The sequence below is a fragment of the Otolemur garnettii genome, unplaced genomic scaffold (assembly GCF_000181295.1).
Source record: "Otolemur garnettii isolate 467f Iridium unplaced genomic scaffold, OtoGar3 scaffold00104, whole genome shotgun sequence".
Lineage (NCBI taxonomy): Eukaryota > Metazoa > Chordata > Mammalia > Primates > Galagidae > Otolemur > Otolemur garnettii.
The window spans coordinates 1,777,295-1,795,940 of NW_003852499.1; the positions used below are offsets into that span (position 1 = coordinate 1,777,295).

The window sequence follows — 18,646 nt, forward strand, 5'->3', positions numbered from 1 at the left end:
CTGTCTCAGCCTCCCAAGTCGCTGGGACCACAGGCGCCCGCCACAACTCCTGGCTATTTTTTGGTTGCAGCCATTATTGTTGTTTGGCGGGCCTGGGCTGGATTCAAACCTGCCACCTTAGGTGTATGTGGCTGGCGCCTTAGCCGCTTGAGCCAAGTCTTGAGACAAGACTTAAAAAAAAAAAAAAGCCAGCCGTGGTGGTGAGCTCCTGTAGTCCCAACTACTCAGGAGGTTGAGGCAAGAGAATCGCTTGAGCCCAAGAGTTTGAGGTTGCTGTGAGCTATGATGCCATAGCACTCTACCAAGGGTAACAAAGTAAGACTCTGTCAAGAAAAGAAAGAAAAGGGAAGGAAAGGGAGAAAAGAAAGAAAAAAGAGAGAGACAAAGGAAGCTTCCCCACAGTCACACTCCTGTGTGTGAAGCAGAGTCAGAGTCGGCAATGAAGTACCTGACCTTAAAGACTGAGCTTTCATGAGTCCGCACATATTCAAGAAGCCAATCTCCAGACCACCCCCCAAGGCACTCGGAGTTTGAGACACTTGCAGTGATCCCAGGAGCTTTATTTACAAGAGTAGAAGGACCTGGCTCAGCCTGCTGGGCTATATACAGGGTTGGGGGGCATGACCGTTTAAATTACAATAAAAAGGGGGATCCAAAGTTCCAGCGGTGGGTGGGTCCACTGGAGCCCTCTACAGGATCAACGCTGCCCGCCAAGGCTGTAGAGAGAACGGAGTGAAGGAGTAAGAGGGTGGCTACAGCCTAGAAAGGGGACAAGAAGCAGCTCTGGGAGCAGATGGGAAGGATAGGGTGAGGCTGCAGCCACCCCATCCATCCAGGGGAAAGCACTAGAGCCAGAGCATGCTGGAGCAGGCCAGTAGAAGGGGCCGTACCATGGCTGCTCAGGACAGTATCCAGCTCACTTCCTCTTGAGGGAACCCTTGCCCTTCTCCTTGTCTGCTGACCGCTGCTTCTTCACTTTCTCCTCCTTTTTGCTCTTACTGTGCAGGTTCTCATACACATCCTCCTTGTGTCTGTGGGTGGGGATAGGCAAATGCAGGCACTTGGTACAGGTCAGCAGACAGTGCAGGGTGACCCAGCTCTGGCAGCCCCTCTAGGCCACCCCGTCTCCCTTGGTCACTGTCCCTACACTAGACACAGAGCTCCTTGAGGGCAGAGGCTGCTGCCCATACATTGGTACCATTAGGACCTAGCTCAAGCTTACATGTCATGGGCACTCAGAAAATACTTATGGCTGGGCCTGGTGGCTCACGCCTGTAATCCCACCACTTGGGAGGCTGAGGTGGGTGGATTGCCTGAGCTCACAAGTTCGAGACCAACCTGAGCAAGAGTGAGACCTTATCTCTAAAAAATAGCCGGGTGTGGGTGGTGCCTATGGCTCCAAGAAGTAGGGCGTTAGCCCCATATGCCGGAGGTGGTAGGTTCAAACCCAGCCAAAAACTGTGGGGAAAAAAAATAGCTGGGTGCTGTGGCAGGCACCTGTAGTCCCAGCTACCTGGGAGGCTGAGGCAAGAGAATCACTTGATGGGTGGCCTGTGGCTCAGTGAGTAGGGCGCCAACTCTATACACCGAGGATGGCAGGTTCAAACCCTGCCCCGCCAAACTGCAACAAAAAAAAGCCAGGCATTGTGGCAGGCGCCTGTAATCCCAGCTACTTGGGAGACTGAAGCAAGAGACTCGCCTAAACCCAAGAGCTGGAGGTTGCTGTAAGCTGTGACGTCACAGCACTCTACCAAGGGCAACAAAGTGAGACTCAGTCTCTAAAAAAAAAAAAAAGAGAGAGAATCACTTGAACCTAAAAATTTGAGGTTGCTGTCAGCTAAGATGTCATGGCACTCTGCCAAGGGTGACCAAGTGAGACTCTTTCTCAAAAACAATAAAAAAAGAAAAGAAAATACTTATGAACAAAGGTAGTGAGAACCAAGCTTGAACTTGAACCCAGATCTCCCAAGCTGCAACACATCCTCTCCAGAAAGGGAGGATTGGGTCAGGCAAGAGAGAGGGCAGATGCAGGGAGGTGGCCAGCAGGGGCCACTCACCTGGAGGAGGTGCGGGAGGCTTTGGCATGGGCATTCTTCATGGCCGGGGGATAGGTGATGTTCCCATACTCCGATTCCTGGCCCTTCTGTGACTGTGAGCAGAGATGTAGTGGGAGGACAGTGGTCTCAGCAGGCCCAGATGATGCCCACTCCCCACTGCAGTCCCCCCCCCCAGGCCCTGCTCTGCATGTACCTGCATCACCTCCAGCTTCTTCTTGGTGGTCTCGATGAACTGAGCGATGGCCACGTAGATGAACTTGTATTGCGCCTCTGTCTGCACCATGCCTGAGCGCTGTGCCCGCACCATCTGGATCGTTTTCTGGATGTCAATGTCACAGTCCAGCCCTGGTAAGTGTGGTAATCAGACCTCAGGCTCAGGCAGGGGTGGATGTGGAGGGGCTGCTCACATGCCCACCCCCCCATTTCCCCCCCAGGTAATCCTCACCCTTGGTAGAGATGTTCTCCATGAGCATGTCAATGACAATGATGGTGCCTGTGCGGCCAATGCCCGCGCTGGGGAGAGAAGGGGACACCATCAGAGGCCCAGACGACCCTTCACCGGTAGAGGGCCCCTGTGCTCAGCTCCAGCCCTGGGCACAGTGTGAGGAGCCTGACTCTCCAGCCACATGAGGGAATGTGCCCTGAGTCACTGGGCATGAGAGGGCAGGAGTACATCCAGTTCTGCACTGGTGCTCCCCACTTCAGCCGAGGGACTCATGGGAAGGGCCTGGCTCTGAGTTGCTGACCTGGACCCTGCAGATACCTCCACCATTCCCCTTCCTCCCAGCACTACCCTTCTCCACTTCCTAACTCCTTTCTCATGAAAGGCTGCCCTCTACCCTGGAAGATCTGGCACCCCCAAATCCTACACTGTCCTATTGTCTCTCTGGGCCCTCCCCCATCCCTCCCTCCAAGAGTTGCATTAGGAGCTTCTTTCTGCAAGACCTCATTTCCCTTTTCCTCTAAAGCCTGGCAGGGCAAGGGCAGCACTGAGACAGCAGGAAGCAGGGGCATACAAGAGCAGGGCGGTGGGAAGTCTCTCTTCTTCCCCACCCTCTACCAGAAAGACCCCACAAGGTACCCAGTCCTGCCCTTGACTGGGCCTACCAGGCCAGTGCCCTAAGTCACACCGTCTAATTTCAAACCCAGATTGTCAAAAATAACCCCCCCATCACCCACTTCCTTCCTGTGACTTCTAAATAAAGGCCATGGGGCTTTCAAGAAGTATGTGAATGTGTATATGGTAGGGGTGGGGGGTGGGCAGCCGGAGGGTAGTTTTGGGGGATAGGTCTATCCCTGGGAGGGCAGAGGTCAGATCTAGGTACCCAAGGCAGCATGTGGGGGCACCTACAGATTCAGCCCACCCAGCTCTGCCCCTGGACAGATAGTTCCTAGAGTGAGAAGGAGGAAGTCTGGCCCTCACAGGCCTGGGTCACAAGGAATGGGAAAGCAAGAGGACAGGGCTGCTGCAATCTACCAAAGCATCAGCAGGCTGGGTGTGGTGGCTCACGCCTGTAATCCTAGAACTCTGGGAGGCCAAGGCGGGTGGATTGCTTGAGCTCACAAGTTCGAGACCAGCCTGAGCAAAAAGCAAGACCTCATCTCTACTAAAAATAGAAAAACCAAAGCAGGAGGATTGCTTGAGCCCCAGAGTTGGAAGTTGCTGTTAGCTATGATACCACAGCACTCTACCCAGGGTGACAGCTTGAGACTCTGTCTCACACACAAAAAAAAGCATCAGCAACCCCCACCTTTTGGGGGTTTAAAGTATTCCAGACACAGTGAAAGATAGTTTAATCCTCACGACAACCCTACGAAATTCTAGTGTTACACACAAGGAAGGTGAGAGTCAGAGAAGTAACTTTTTTTCCTTTTCCTTTTTTTTTTTTTTTTTTTGAGACAGAATCTCACTATGTCACCCCGGGTAGAGTGCCATGGCGTCACAACTCAGAGTAACCTCAAATTCCTAGGCTTAAGCAATTCTCCTGCCACAGCCTCCCAAGTCCACCACAATGCCCAGCTATTTTTTGGTTATAGTTATTGTTGTTCGGCAAACCCGGGCTGGATTAGAGCCTGCCAGCTCCAATATATGTGGCTGGTGCCCTGGCTGCTGAGCTACAGTCATGCAGCCAGTTTTTCTATTTTTAGTAGAGCTGGGGTCTCACTTTTGCTCAGGCTACTCACGAACTCGAGAGCTAAAGCAATCCACCCACCTGAACTCGTAAGCTCAAGCAATCCACCTGCCTTGGCCTCCCTGAGTGCTAAGATTACAGGCGTGAGCCACCATGCCCATACTTTTTTCTCAGAGTCTCCAGCAGTGCCTGTGGCTCAGTGGGTAGGGAGCCAGCCCCATATACCAAGGGTGACAGGTTCAAACCCGGCCCCAGCCAAACTACAACAAAAAAATAGCTGGGCATTGTAGTCGCAGCTACTCAGGAGACTAAGGCAAGAGAATTGCCCCTAAGCCCATAAGTTGGAGGTTGCTGTGTGCTGTGACGCCACAGTACTCTACCCAGGGCAATAAAGTGAGACTCTGTCTCTTAAAAAAAAAAGACAGGCTCAGCGCCTGTGGCTCAAGTGGCTAAGGCGCCAGCCACATACACCTAAGGTGGCGGGTTCGGATCCCCAGCCCGGACCCGCCAAACAACAACGATGGCTGCAACCAAAAAATGGCTGGGCGCTGTGGCGGGCGCCTGTGGTCCCAGCTACTTGGGAGGCGGAGGCAGGAGACTCGCTTGAACCCAGGAGTTAGAGGTTGCTGTGAGCCTGATGCCATGGCACTCTACCCAGGGGGATAGCTTGAGGCTCCGTCTCAAAAAAAAAAAAAGACAGGTCTCACTCTGTTGCCCAGGCTGGAGTGCAGTGCTACCATCATAGCTCACTATAGCCTCAAATTCCTGGGCTCAAGCAATCCTCCTGCTTCAGCCTCCCAAGTAGCTGAAACTATATAGGCACACGCCACCACACCCCACTAATTTTTTTTTTTTTTAGAGATGAGATCTCAAACTCCTTGCCTCAGGCAATCCTCCTACCTTACCCTCCCAACGTGCTGGGATTACAGGAATGAGCCACCACACCTAGCCTAAAAGTTAGGTAATTTGTCCAAAGTCCCAGAGCTGGTGAGTGGTGACACTGGAATTTAAATGCACAGCCTCACGTGAGAGTCTGCACCCACTGCCTCCTATCTACCCAGCCAGGCCAGTGGTGGCAGCTCATCTGGGATACCTCTGCTACTCTTTACTGTTGCCCCACCCTCCACCGCACACAGGGTCTTCTGGTCATGAATGTAAGGGTCTCCAGAGGTACACATGCTGAGGGTACATGTGCCCCTCTCAAAGACAGCACTGTCCCTATACAATCCTGGTGACCATGTAACAGGACATGGCTAGGAAGGGGGGAGAGAGAGGGGAACACAGAAGAAGCCTAAGAACCCCAGGGCTACAGGCAGGGAAGAAGAGGGTTGGGCAGGTAAAGGTCCTGGGGGCTGAAAAGAAACCGGCTGCATGGGACCTGAGAGAAGACAGGGCAGCCAGGACCAGATCTCTTATGAATGCCAGTTCAGCCTCTCCTCCCTGTACTAGCTGGTGACCTGGCCAATGGCTGGGTCTCCATTCCTCATCTGTGTTTGGCATGGTTGGATTAAATTCAGGAAAGCACTCAAGGACACACTCCTAGGCAAAGAGCCAACAGGAGGGCTGGTTCCAGTGAAGCTCCACCCAGCAGTCTGGAGCCACAAGGGGTCTCAGAAGAGGCTGGGGAGGGGTAATTAATCTAGTTAATACATTAGCTGCTTATAGCAACACAGGGCACTAGGCTGCATTTATTTCTCAGCTGTCATTTTTATTATCACTACTAATGTCACGATTATTATTCTTTGTTTTTTTGCAGTTTTTGGCCGGGGCTGGGTTTGAACCCACCACCTCCGGCATATGGGGTTGGCGCCCTACTCCTCTGAGCCACAGGCACCACCCATGATTATTATTCTTACCTGCAGTGCACGATGATGGGTCCTGCATGAGGCAGACTTTCTTGCCGCTGGTTGATCTGGTCCAGGAAGCTGAGGACACCTCCAGGCTCACTAGGGACCCCATGGTCAGGCCAGCTCAGATACTGGTAGTGCCAGATCTCCCGAACCAGGTCCCCCTGGGCCGAGGACACAGAGTCAGTGCCCCTTGCTCCCACATAACACCCATCCTGCCTTGTCCCACCAACCAGACAAGAACACGAGTCCAATCCAAGAGGGGATCTGGGGATGCGGGAGTGAGGCAGAGAGTGGGGACACTCACGTTGTCCAGTGGGGAGACCTGCAAGGTACGGAGTTTGTACTCAGCTGTGTCATGCTCCCCACAGTTGGTCACAGAGTAGAGTCCGTAAACACGCTGTGTACCCACCTCTGGCCAGTATGGGACACATTTATTCTGAAAAGGGAGGGTGGAGGTGGGGGAATGAGGCACAGATGCAGGTCTGGGGTCCCTGGTGTTGCCCTAAACATTTGTCAGATGAATGGATGAGCTGGCTGAGGATCCAGAGACCTGGGATCCGGTCTTGGATCAGCCACCAACATGTGATGAGACCAACCACTCCATCTTACAATTCATTCCATAAACATGAACTGACACTATGCAAACCGGGCTGATTTATCAACACAAATCAGACCCAGGCCCAGGCTATGCCCCTGCTCCTCTAGGAGGTCACAGAGAAACAGGTAAGCAGGAAACACGGACTGTGCACATACAAGAGCATGACGGAGAAAAAGGCTATGCTCCCTCTAGGTTACAGATGAAATCAGAGATGGCTTCACAATGGAAGCAGTATTTGAACTAGGTCTGCAAAAATGTGGATTCTGCCAGGCAGCGATAGTGTGGACAGAGAAAGTCATTTCCTATCAGAAAATGAGCTTGGGTAGAGAAAGGCATGGAACCTGAACAAGTCTGGCCTACTAGAAGCCTTAAATGCCAACTCTTAGGGTGTGATTTATCCCAAAGGTAACTGGAAGCCATTGAAGTGTTTCCCGAGAGGGAGCAACGTGATCCTGTGTGTGCTTCAGACAGGGTCACTTTGACTACAGTGCAGAGGGTACTGTAGAGGGAGAGGGTCCAGGGGAGGGGCAGACTCCAGAGACACTTATGAGCAGGGAGGACAGGAGGGAGCCGGGATAGGAGCAGGTGGAGAAGGGGGCAGGAGAAACATTTGCTTTTTTTTTTTTTTTTGAGACAGAGCCTCAAGCTGTCCCCCTGGGTAGAGTGCCGTGGCATTACAGCTCACAGCAACCTCCAACTCCTGGGCTCTAGCGAGTCTCCTGCCTGTGCCTCCCAAGTAGCTGGGACCACAGGCGCCCACCACAACGCCCGGCTATTTTTTGGTTGCAACCATCATTGTTGTTTTAGCGGGTCCGGGCTGGGGATTCGAACCTGCCACCTTAGGTGTACGTGGCTGGCGCCTTAGCCGGTTGAGCTATAGGCGCAGAGCCAGTTTGTCTCTTTTGTTTTGGCTTTTTTTTGAGACAGAGTCTCACTTTGTCCCGCTCAGTAGAGTGCTGTGGCATCACAGCTCACAGCAACCTCAAACTCCTGGGCTCAGGCGATTCTCTTGTGTCACCCTCCTGAGTAGCTGAGACTATAGATGCCTGCCATCAGGCCTGGCTATTTTTAGCGATGGGGTCTCGCTCTGGCTCAGGCTGGTCTTGAACTTGTGAGCTCAAGCAATCCACCTGCCTCGGCCTCCCAAGTGCTGGGATTACAGGTGAAAGCCACCATGCCCGCCCTGGAAGAAGGTTGGTTTTAAAATTTGAGTTTAGGGCAGCGCTTGTGGCTCAGTGGGTAGGGGACCGGTCCCATTTACCAAGGGTGGCAGGTTCGAACCCAGCCCCAGCCAGCTAAAACAGCACTGAGAATTGCAACAAAAAACAGGCGTGTGGCAGGTGCCTATAGTCCTAGCTACTTGGGAGGCTGAGGCAAGAGAATTTGGCTTCCTCCTAAGCCAACCCCAGTTGTGAGGTTCTAATGCATGTCTACCTATGCCGCAGGTAGACAAAGGCACCTGAGGCCTCCTCAATCGCTTGAGCCCAAGAATTGGAGGCTGCTGTGAGCTGTGACACTACAGCACTCTACCAAGGGCAACAAAGTGAGATTCTGTCTCAAAAAAAAAAAACCCTTGAGTTTGAGGGAGGCACCTGTCGCTCAGCACTCACCCTTAGCAAGGGCGCCAGCCACATACACCTAGGATGGCCAGTTCGACTCTGGCCTTGGTCTGCTAAGCAACAATGACAACTGGAACCAAAAAATAACCTGGGCATTGTGGCAGGCGCCTGTAGTCCCAGCTACTTGGGAAGCTGAGGCAAGAGAATCATTTACATCCAAGAGTTTGAGGTTGTTGTGAACTGTAACAGCACAGTACTCTACTAAGGACAACATAGTGAAATTCTGTCTCAAAAAAAAAAGCAAAAACAAAAAACTTGGGTTTGGAGCTCAGGAGAGCCCAGCTTGGAAGCAGGGATCTGGGAGTTACAGCATGTAGAAACTCTGTCTATAGTCCTCACTTTCCCGCTTTTGCAACAAAGGTTGGGCCTGTGCCCTCTGAGACTCCTTTCTGCCCTGGTATCTTAGGTTTCTTGGGCTTAATAGTGGTTAACAGCAAGTAATGGGGAGGCAAGGCAATCAGGGTGGTGCAGAGCTTGGCCTTACCCGGCCTTTCTCCACCTCTCGGGTGGTCATGACTATGACACGGGTGTTCTCTTGCCACACCATCTGCCAGAAGTCATTGACTGTGGCCTCCAGACAGCCCTGGCTGGCGATGTAAGTCTTAGTGTTCTCATCAGGGCCTAGCAGCTGGTTCTGGAGGCAAGCACAGAAAGACACACCCCAGGACAGTGAGACCTTGACCTGGGGTGGGCACTGCACCACTGCCATCCACCCAAGGTGCCCTCTTCAGCTTTGCTCAGGTATCTCCTGAATCTAGGGTCCCCTGTAAGACAGGGAATTCCCAAGGCCCTACCCCTCCTCCCGTGGGACCCATACTACAGACCTTGACATAGTTGGCATTGATGTAGTCTGACCCAGGAATGTTACTGTCACGTCCCTGCAGGATTACTCGGCTGTGGTCAACTGGGAGTGGACGGAGAGAGGAAGCAAGATGGCCTGGGTCAGCCAGGGCCTCCCCACCTCTAGGGCAGACCCTTTCTGAGCAGACAATCCATTCAGGTCTTGAAAGCCATGAGGCTCACAGAGGACTGTGGGCAGCAGGGGAAGGGGGCTGTATGGAGCGGGAGGCAAAAGATTCACAAGAAGGCCAGAGAAGCAGGGCAGACTGCCTGTGGGTGGTGGGGAGGTGGGCTGGAGCACGGGTCATCTCCCAGCTGAACGGAAGTAGCCTGGAGGGGGGGATGGGGTGACCTGGGTGCTCACAGGGGAGAATGTTCTTGTAACGGTTCTTGCCCTTGTTCTCTGGCCGCTGCCCCTCTAGCCGCTGGTGCAAGTTCTTTACCTCCTGCTTCTGCAGACTCTGGGATGAGAGAGGGGAAATGAGCACAGGCCTAGGGAGAGGGGAGAGGGTGTCATTGGAGGAGCTAGCATGGGACAGGTCAGTATCAGAGGTGGGCAAAGAGGGGAAGGGCTGGCTTGGGCCCCACACCAACTGCGGGCCCTATACCAGCTGCATCTGCTGTCCCAGCCCAGCTGGTTCCCACTGCTCACCTCAAACTCCTCCCAGAAGCCAGCCTTGGCTGTGTCCTCAGACTCCTTCTTCTTGTTCAGTTCCAAGACCCGGTTCTCAATGTCAGCTGCATTCACCCGCGTGGCGTAGTATGGCTGGCGTGGGGGAAGGCCAGAAGTAAGCAGCTTAAAGACCTTAGAAGCTCACATCTGGGGTTGGCTCAGGAGGAAGGAGGCAGCCAGGCCCACCCTCCTTACCTGCCGCAGATAGACAAAGGCACCTGAGGCCTCCTCAATCCCCGTCTTCTTGAAATGCTCCACCAAGTCCGTGAGGCTGTCAAAGGTCTCTGAACCGCCCACTGTGTAGCGTCCACCCTGAGGGGTGCCAAGAAAGGCCATTGCACAAGGCCTGAGCCTTCCTCCCTGGCCCTTCAGCCTTGAATCCAAGCCCAGGCTAACCCTCCCACCACCCATGCGCTGAACACAGACAGGAGTCCCAGACAAATGCTTCCCACACCACCCGGCTGCCTTACCTCACACATAACCTTGATGTGGGTGACCCTGAGAGGGGATCCTGGGCCAGCCTTAGGCTGGTCGTTGAGGACAGACAGCACAAAATCTCCTGGCTGGCTGAGACTTTCACGCACAAGAAATGTCCAGGGCTCACCCTTGGCCTGCAGCAGTGTTTCTGCCTGCCCCCCAGACATATGGCCATGGTACCACCTAGAGAAAGCAACACCAGAGATAGTGAGACCTCGGCCACAGGGGAAAGCACTGAGCAGAGGAGGAGGGAAATCGAGTAGCTGCTGTGTCAGGCACTGTGCCAGATGCTTTCAGATCTACCACCCCTGTAGGTTCATTACTCTCTCAGAGAACTGCTGAGAGGTGGGTATTATCCCCACTTTGAAGATAAGAAAACCAAGACTGAGCAATTGCATGCTGGCCCAAGGCCCTTCACTGGTCAGAGGCAAGCCTCAGGCGTTGTAACCAGGCTTTAAACCCAGAGCCCACCTTTGTTTTTTTGTTTTTTTTTTTTTTTTGAGACAGAGCCTCAAGAGTGCCGTGGCATTACAGCTCACAGCAACCTCCAACTCCTGGGCTCAAGCGAGTCTCTTGCCTCCGCCTCCCAAGTAGCTGGGACCACAGGCGCCCGCCACAACGCCCGGCTATTTTTTGGTTGCAGCCATCATTGTTGTTTGGCGGGTCTGGGCAGGGGATTCGAACCCGCCACATTAGGTGTACATGGCTGGCGCCTTAGCCGGTTGAGCTATAGGAACCGAGCCCAGAGCCCACCTTTGAAAGGCAAAAAGGCCTGCAATATCCAAAATGTCCCATGAAAGACCAAAGGCCAAAATCTTATACAGCTATGAGAGATGGGGAGCGAGGGAAGCCCCAGGGAACACCGGGGAGAACTCCCCAGAGAGGCAGGGAAGACAGGCAACCCCAATGGGGAAAAAGTGGTTCAGGGGGTTCCAGGGTACCCTGGATGATGTCACTGAGGGGGAGGCCGGAGTTCAAAGGGGCTCAAAGGGGCTCAAAGAAGCTCAAAGGGGCTGTCGGGACAGAAAGCAGAACTAAGACCTTTCCCCGAAACACACCCCCTTCCCAGGAGGAAACTGTAGCCCCACAATGCCCAGCCCCACAGGAAACCACGTGATGGAAAAAACACAAAACTCCTTCTGGGGAGAGAGTGAGAAGTGAGGTTGTGAGGTTTCCTCAGCCCAGGGACCAGGGGAAGGGGGGCATTTTCCAACCGCAGGGATGGGGGAAGGAAGGAGGGGGCCAGTCTGTTCTGACCATCTCACCCCTTCCTGGAGGAGACTCCAGCTAAGATCTCCAGACCCTCCTCCCCCGAGGAACCCCTGGGCCACTCCATCTACCACCCAGGGACAGGCCAGGGCCCTCAAGCAATGGGGAGGGGGCTGAGCCCCTATCCTCAGGCCCCAGGATGAGGAAGTCTCCATGCAAATGTCAAGCTGACCACAAGAGGAGAGGGAGCCATTGAGGGGACAAATGCAAATTCCTGTAGAAGAAGAGACACAGAGGCCACAGGCACGAACATTTTGTCTGGATATAGAGCTTCCCACACACTCCCAGGGTCAGGGGTGAGGCGGGTTTCTCAGCATGGGTCACCTAGAAGGGCCTCTAGAGTGGCTACCCTGGTCTCTATCCCCTCCCAGTGCTGCCTTCTCTCCTTCCATAGCTTCTCCCAGACTATTTTTTTATTGTTGTTGTTGCAGTTGTAATTGCTATTTTAGCTGGCTGGGGCCAGGTTCAAACCTGCCACCCTCAGGGGCTGGCGCCCTACCCACTGAGCCACAGGCGCCGCTTTCTCCCAGACTCTTGAACCTCTTGGTCTCCTCTCTAGAGGACCCACTGGGGCCCTCCCGTCTTCCATGCATGGTCAATCCATCCTCCTCTAGCAGGGCTGACCCTGGCTTGGGGCAAGGAGAGAGGACATGAGGCGTTAAAGAGGGTCTCAGTGGCAAACTCCCTCTTTAAGTGTTCTGAGTTTGTCGGGGACTGGCCAGAGGGAGTATTGAGGGGGCAACTGTGAGCAGAACTACCCATCCTGAAGAAAAAGGCCTCAAGGAAGCAGATCAATGGCTTTGTGCTGACTAGATAGAGTCTCCATGGTGGCCCACAGGGCTTCTACCTCAGCACTACCCAGTCCTGATGAGTTCTAATCAGTGACTTGAACAAAACCATGGGTGCAAGTGTGGAGGCCTGAATCTCAGAAAGATGAAAGCAGACAGAACTAAGGTTCAGAACCATTTCAACAATCCATCCACAAATATAGCACAAGGGCAAGTTAGTTTGGCCCCAGGAGACCATGTGAAAAACAAAATTCAGGATTATTCAACTGCCCCTGAATTTAATAGGATCTGTCATTGGGATATAGCTACTGAAATAAGCCACTGTGCAGGGACGAGCATTCAGATCCTCTACCCCCAACCAACCTTTGGAGAGACCACATGGAGAATAGCTAGCACAGTTCCAGGGACCACATTTTGGCAGTGAAGGAGAGAGGAGGGAATGCCTTGTAGTACCCAATCCCCAGGATAGTACTAAGCCCTTTACATGTATGACCACATTATACCCTGTTTTCAATTATCTATCCTTAGGCCAAGGAACCTGCCAAGCTCTATCCAGCCCCAGAGCATGGGCTCATCCTCACCCAGTTGTGGAGATAAAGTGTCAGGCATACTAACAAGCATTAATCCCTATGATCCCCTCAACACTAACACTCGCCCCCCCGCCCCATGTTAACCCACAGGTGGCGGGTAGGGGTGGCTATAGGAAAGCAGGTTTAGTTCCATAGAAGGAAGTGCTTTCTAACAATAGATCTGACCTATAAGATGCCAGCTGGGAGTGGTGGCCTCTCTGTCACTAGCACAACCAGTGTTGCCAGTGGACAGTGACCCTAGAGTAAACCATGGCTTCCTCAGGGGCTGGATGGAGAGGGTGGTGGATATCCTCTGAGATACCAGGCCACAGTGTGACATGGAGGAGAGGCACTGAAAGCCCTGAGGTGGAGCAGGGATGGGGAAGGGTTGGACACAGGCAATGCCGTGGTAACAGTGCAGAGGAAGCAGCCTGCCCCTGTGCAGGAGTGGGCTGGGGTGCAAAGCCCCTCACCTCTCACTGGTGGGGTCTGAACAGTTCAGCGGGTACTTGAGATGGATGATGGTGCCGTCGCGGTCCTGCAGAACGCCCTGCTGCTGCGTGTAGTACTCCACCAGCTCTGTCAACGTCGCGAACTTCTCTCCTCCATACAGGTCATAGAAATCCCCAGAATTCTGGATCCTAATATGGGTCACCTGATCCCCCACCCTGTGGAATATCAGGAGCTGAGGCAGGTTGGGTGAAGACAGAGTGAGGGTCCCGAGTGTGGGACACACACACACAGATGGGGGGTCATGCTGGGGCTGAGGGCATGGACACAGCCAAGGCTGGGCACTAGGGAGTTGGCCCTGCCCTAGGGAGATCTGGAACTTGGGTCCAGGGCTTGGCCCCACACAGTGGAGCCGCCAGAGTGCTGGACGGCACCTACCTGACAGAAAGAGAGAAGTCACCCTGGTTCTTGCGACTGGGCCGAGCCAGGAAACTTCCATGGACACCCCGGCCCTTGAGAAGGGTCTCGGCATCCAGCCCACTGAGGTCTCGGTGAAACCACCTAGAAGGTCCAGGCAGGGCAGTGAGGTGAGGTCCCATGGGCCTGAGGACACTCTTGCCTCCTGCCTACCGGAATCCCAGGCCCTTACCTCACCATCCTGGGGACTCCCGGAGAGGTAAGAGGTGTAGAGAATGAGGTGGCGCAGCCTAGTCTGGGCAGGAAGGACGCTGGAGCTAAGCCTCAGACCCAACTGTAGGTGCCAGGCCACCTTGCCACCCCTGGCGGTCCTGGTTCTGGTGCTGCCACTCCACTGGCCTGGGGCAGCCGGCAGGGCGGGGACAGGAAGGGGCGCGGCCGACCCCTTGGGGGAACTCACTTGTACTTCTCGTTTTAGAGCAGAGCAAGGGAAGAGAAGCAGAGCTGGGTGACAGGGTGGCAGTGGGGGTGGGGATGGGGCCCCGTTTCCCACATGTCTACAATCAAAGGCTCAGGAACATGGCCCTGCACATACGTAACAACACATGAAATAAGGATACATGTGTGCCTTGCAGCTTCTGGGCCAAGATCATGCAGCATGCACATGAACACACACAGTCTCAGGCCATCTCTTCCACCTGCATCAGCTGCTTCTGCACAGCCTTCCCTGGCTAATAAAATGCTAATAACAATGAAGATGGGTGACACCTATCATTTAATGGAGTCTTACCGTATGCTAGGCACTGTGCTGTAATGTCTTTTATATGCCTTGTCTGATTTCATCTTCACTACAGCCTTACTATTATTATTATTATATATATATATTTTTGAGACAGAGTCTCAGCTGTCGCCCTGGGTAGAGTGCTGTGGCATCACAGCTCACAGCAACCTCCAATCCCTGGGCTTAAGCAATTCTCTTGCCTCAGCCTCCCAAGTAGCTGGGACTACAGATGCCTGCCTGCCACAACGCCCAGCTATTTTTGTTGTTGTTGTTGTTATAGTTGTCATTATTTGGCAGGCCCAGGCTGGATTCGAACCCACCAGCTCTGGTGTACGTGGCTGGTGCCTTAGCTTGAGCTACAGGTGCCCAGCCCAGCCCTATTATTATTAACTTTATCCCCACTTTACAAAGAACTCAAGACCCAGGGAATTTAAGGAATTGCCAAGGTCATCAAGTTAGTAAGTGGTAGTGCCAGGTTTCAAACCCAAAACCAATGATTTTAACTACTATACGTCAAGGCTCTAGGCTTCAAAGAATAGAGGTGGGGCGTCTCCTTGTCCAAAGGGGCTGCTGTGGGAGGGGGATACTCCCTAATAGTTAAGACCTCGCAGAAGGAAGGGAACCCTCCCATAACCAACATACATGCCTGCTGCGGCAGAAGGCTGGATAAAATGACCCCTGTACAGCCCTGTCAAACTCAGGCCCTTTCTACTTCTTGTCTCTGGACTCTGCCCTGTCCCAGAGATATCTGACCAGGGGGCCTGTCTCCTGGTGGATAGAAGATGGGGGCCAAGGTCCTTTTCATGGCTGATACTCTTAGGGCTAACTTTTAGAGGACCTGCATACTAAAAGCATACGATGCTCCCCATCTATAATTCCAAATACAAATGCCAGCACCACCAATCCAAGGAAAGAAGTTCAAGAGGACACATAGAAATTCATAATGATGATGTCCCCTAGAGGGAAAAACAGGGTGGCTGGGAGACTGGGGTAAAAGGAGCACTTACTTTTTTTTTTTTTTTTGCAGTTTTTGGCCAGGGTTGGGTTTGTACCCATCACCTCCGGCATATGGGGCCAGCACCCTACTCCTTTGAGCCACAGGCATTGCCACTTTTTTTTTTTTAAGACAGAGCCTCAAGCTGTAGCCCTGGGTAGAGTGCCATGGCATCACAGCTCACAGCAATGTCCAGCTCCTAGGCTCAAGTGATTCTCCTGCCTTTGCCTCCCAAGTAGCTGGGACTACAGTCGCCGGCTACAACACTCAGCTATTTTTAGGTTGCAGCCGTCATTGTTATTTGGCGGGCCCCCGGGTTGGATTTGAACCCACCAGCTCAGCTGTATGTGGCTGGCGCCTTAGCCACTTGAGCCACAGGTGCAGAGCCATTTTCTTTTTTCCTTTTTTTGAGACAGAGTCTCACTCTGTTTCCCAAGCTAGAGTGCTAGGGCATCAGCCTATCTCACAGTAACATCAAACTCCTGGGCTCAAGTGATACTCCTGCCTCAGACTCTTGACTAGCTGAAACTACAAGTGCCCACCATAATGCCTAGCTAATTTTTCTATTTTTTTATATTTTATTTCTTTTTCTTTTCTTTTCTTTCTTTCTTTCTTTCTTTCTTTTTTTTTTTTTGTGACAGAGTCTCACTCTGTCACCCTGAGTAGAGTGGCATGGCATTGTAGCTCATAGCAACCTCAAATTCTTAGGCTCAAGTGATCCTTTTGCCTCAGCCTCCCCATAAGCTGGGACTACAGGTACCCACCACAATGCCCAGCTAATTTTTCTATTTTTAGTACAGATGAGTTCTCAGTCTTGCTCATGCTGGTCTCCAACTCCTGAGGTTAAGTGATCCTTCCAGACTGTTGGGCTTGTAGGTATAAGCCACCATGCCCCAGCTTCCACATTTTTTGAATGTTGTATGCTGGGTATGAATTACCTTCAGAAAAATTAAGATACTGGCCAGGTGCGGTGGCTCACACCTGTAATCCTAGTACTCTGGGAGGCTGAGGAGGGTGGATTGCCTGGGCTCATGGTTCTAGACCAGCCTGAGCAAGAGCAAGACCCCCATCTCTAAAATAGCCAGGTATTGTGGCAGGTGCCTGTAGTCCTAGCTACTTGGGAGGCTGAGACAAGGGAACAGCTTAAGCCCAAGAGTTTGAGGTTGCTGTGAGCTGTGACACCTTGACACTCTATCAAGGGTGACAAAGTGAGACTCTGTCTCAAAAAAAAAGATAAAGCCTAAAAAAAGTCTAATTTTCCCATGACAACTACTTTATTCTTTTAAGAAACATCAAACATAAATAAATAAATAAAAGAAAAAAAGGAAAAAAAAAAAAACAATCAAACATTGGCCAGGTGCGATAGCTCATGCCTGTAATCCCAACACTTGGGAGGCTGAGGCAGGTGGATTGCCTGAGCTCACAAGTTCCAGACCAACCTGAACAACAGAAAGACCTCATCTCTAAAAAAAAAACAAAAATAGTGGGGCGCTGTGGTGGTGCCTATAGTCCCAGCTACGTGGGAGGCAAGGAAATCACATGAACCCAAGAGTTTGAGGTTGCTGTGAGCTAAGATGCCATGACCAAGGATGACCAAATGAGTCTCAAAAAAATAAAATAAAATAAAAATAAAGAAAGAAATATCAAACATCAACTCTCCCACCCTCCAAGAAAGGGTTTTCCTCTTTTTTGGAGGAGGGTTTCCTCCTCTTGTTAGCACCCTGGGGCAATTTGCTTGGTCCATTTACTGCATGGTCCATGGTCCAACTTTGACAACCCCTTCAGTTTGTCTATTGCCCTAAAAGACCTGCAATGTCCATGAACTCTCTCTCACACCAAAGGGCAGGAAAAGCATATGCAAAGTTGGCTTCACCACAGAGAGATCTAATGGGCTCTTGTTCAGAGCCTCACACAATGCCAGGCACCAAGTAGTGTCCAGTAAGCAAGCTCATCAATACACATGCACATACATGGTCACAAATACAGCTTTCTGGTCCCATGAAAATGGGACACACACACAGCCTGCTTGTCATATACAGATGAGTGTGAATGAACTAGTATACCACTTACGTACACAAAGTCCCACAACATGGCCCCCTCATCCATGTCGACCTACACCCATACCTGGTCCAGTGCAAATCTGCACACGTGGACACAGGACTCTGACCATACAAAAAGTTTCAGTTCCATGCTCAACACCAAACATCTATTGTACCCTGGTCCCAAGAAATCCTCCTTCAGGGCTTAAACTCACTTGGTGGGAAGAGAAACTAGGCATCCAGAAACTCATGATCCATGGGAGAGGCAGGAATTCCTCTAACCTGGGTCAAGCCCAGAGACAGAATTCAGACAAGATGTAGTTTCTCCTATTCTTTGGCAGGAAAATAAAAAACAACCTCTCTTACTTTGGCACAGCATTCTGAAGGTTGCAGAGCATTTGCACAGACACAATTTCATCTCGGCCTTGGCCCTGTGATATAGGAATTACTTTCTCCATTATTTTTTCTTTTAGAGACAGGGTCTTCTTGCTCCATGGCCCTGGCTAGATAGAGTGCAGTGGTGACATTATAGCTCATTAAAACCTCAAACTCCTTGGCTTAAGTGATTCTCTTGCCTCAGCCTCCCAAGTAGCTGGGGCTACAGGTGCCTGCCACCACGCCCAGCGAAGTTTTCTATTTTTTTTGTAGAGATGAGGGTCTCACTCTTGCTCATGCTGGTATCAAACTGCTGACCACAAGCAATCCACCCCCTTGGCCTCTCAGAGTGCTAGATTAGGCATGAGCCACTCTGTCTGGCCTATTTCCCCCATTTTTTTAAAGGAAGAAACAGGCTGAGGGAGACTAAGAGTTACAAAATTTAGTGCCTGATAATTCAGAAGAGAGAAATATTCCCTTGGGAAGCAAGGAGGATAAAGGTGGAGATCAAGGTAAACAGTGACACAGTAAGACAGGCAGTCTGAGAGAGCAAAAAATGTGAAATAATCTCTAGAAAGGTACTAAACTTTTCTGAGCCTCGGTATCCCCACCTGATAAATGGGCTGAACAATATTTCCAAATACTGATGTGAAAACCTGATAGTGGTAGGTTTCAGTGCCACCAGTTTTCTTTTTCTTTTCTTTTCTTTTTTTTTTTT

General features: G+C 51.9%; 1 protein-coding gene across 2 annotated transcripts in view; it reads right to left on the minus strand.

Annotated features, from left to right (window-relative positions):
* Nucleotides 1-552: 552 nt before the first annotated feature.
* PTPN6 (protein tyrosine phosphatase, non-receptor type 6) overlaps nucleotides 553-18,646 on the minus strand; it is a 20,134-nt gene continuing 2,040 nt past the window's right edge. The window contains exons 1-16 of one of the 2 annotated variants that reach the window (XM_023517116.1): nucleotides 13,972-14,221; nucleotides 13,761-13,883; nucleotides 13,346-13,540; nucleotides 10,240-10,429; nucleotides 9,965-10,081; nucleotides 9,749-9,862; nucleotides 9,461-9,557; nucleotides 9,081-9,160; nucleotides 8,741-8,890; nucleotides 6,344-6,475; nucleotides 6,046-6,200; nucleotides 2,503-2,570; nucleotides 2,251-2,402; nucleotides 2,058-2,149; nucleotides 891-1,031; nucleotides 553-716 (exon numbers count right to left, since the gene is read on the minus strand). In XM_023517116.1, the coding sequence (XP_023372884.1) occupies nucleotides 917-1,031; nucleotides 2,058-2,149; nucleotides 2,251-2,402; nucleotides 2,503-2,570; nucleotides 6,046-6,200; nucleotides 6,344-6,475; nucleotides 8,741-8,890; nucleotides 9,081-9,160; nucleotides 9,461-9,557; nucleotides 9,749-9,862; nucleotides 9,965-10,081; nucleotides 10,240-10,429; nucleotides 13,346-13,540; nucleotides 13,761-13,883; nucleotides 13,972-13,979 (1,788 nt within the window). In that variant the 5' untranslated portion in view covers nucleotides 13,980-14,221 and the 3' untranslated portion in view covers nucleotides 553-716; nucleotides 891-916. Of the gene's footprint in view, nucleotides 717-890; nucleotides 1,032-2,057; nucleotides 2,150-2,250; nucleotides 2,403-2,502; nucleotides 2,571-6,045; nucleotides 6,201-6,343; nucleotides 6,476-8,740; nucleotides 8,891-9,080; nucleotides 9,161-9,460; nucleotides 9,558-9,748; nucleotides 9,863-9,964; nucleotides 10,082-10,239; nucleotides 10,430-13,345; nucleotides 13,541-13,760; nucleotides 13,884-13,971; nucleotides 14,222-18,646 lie in introns of those variants that run through there. The other variant, XM_023517115.1, reaches the window with a different exon arrangement.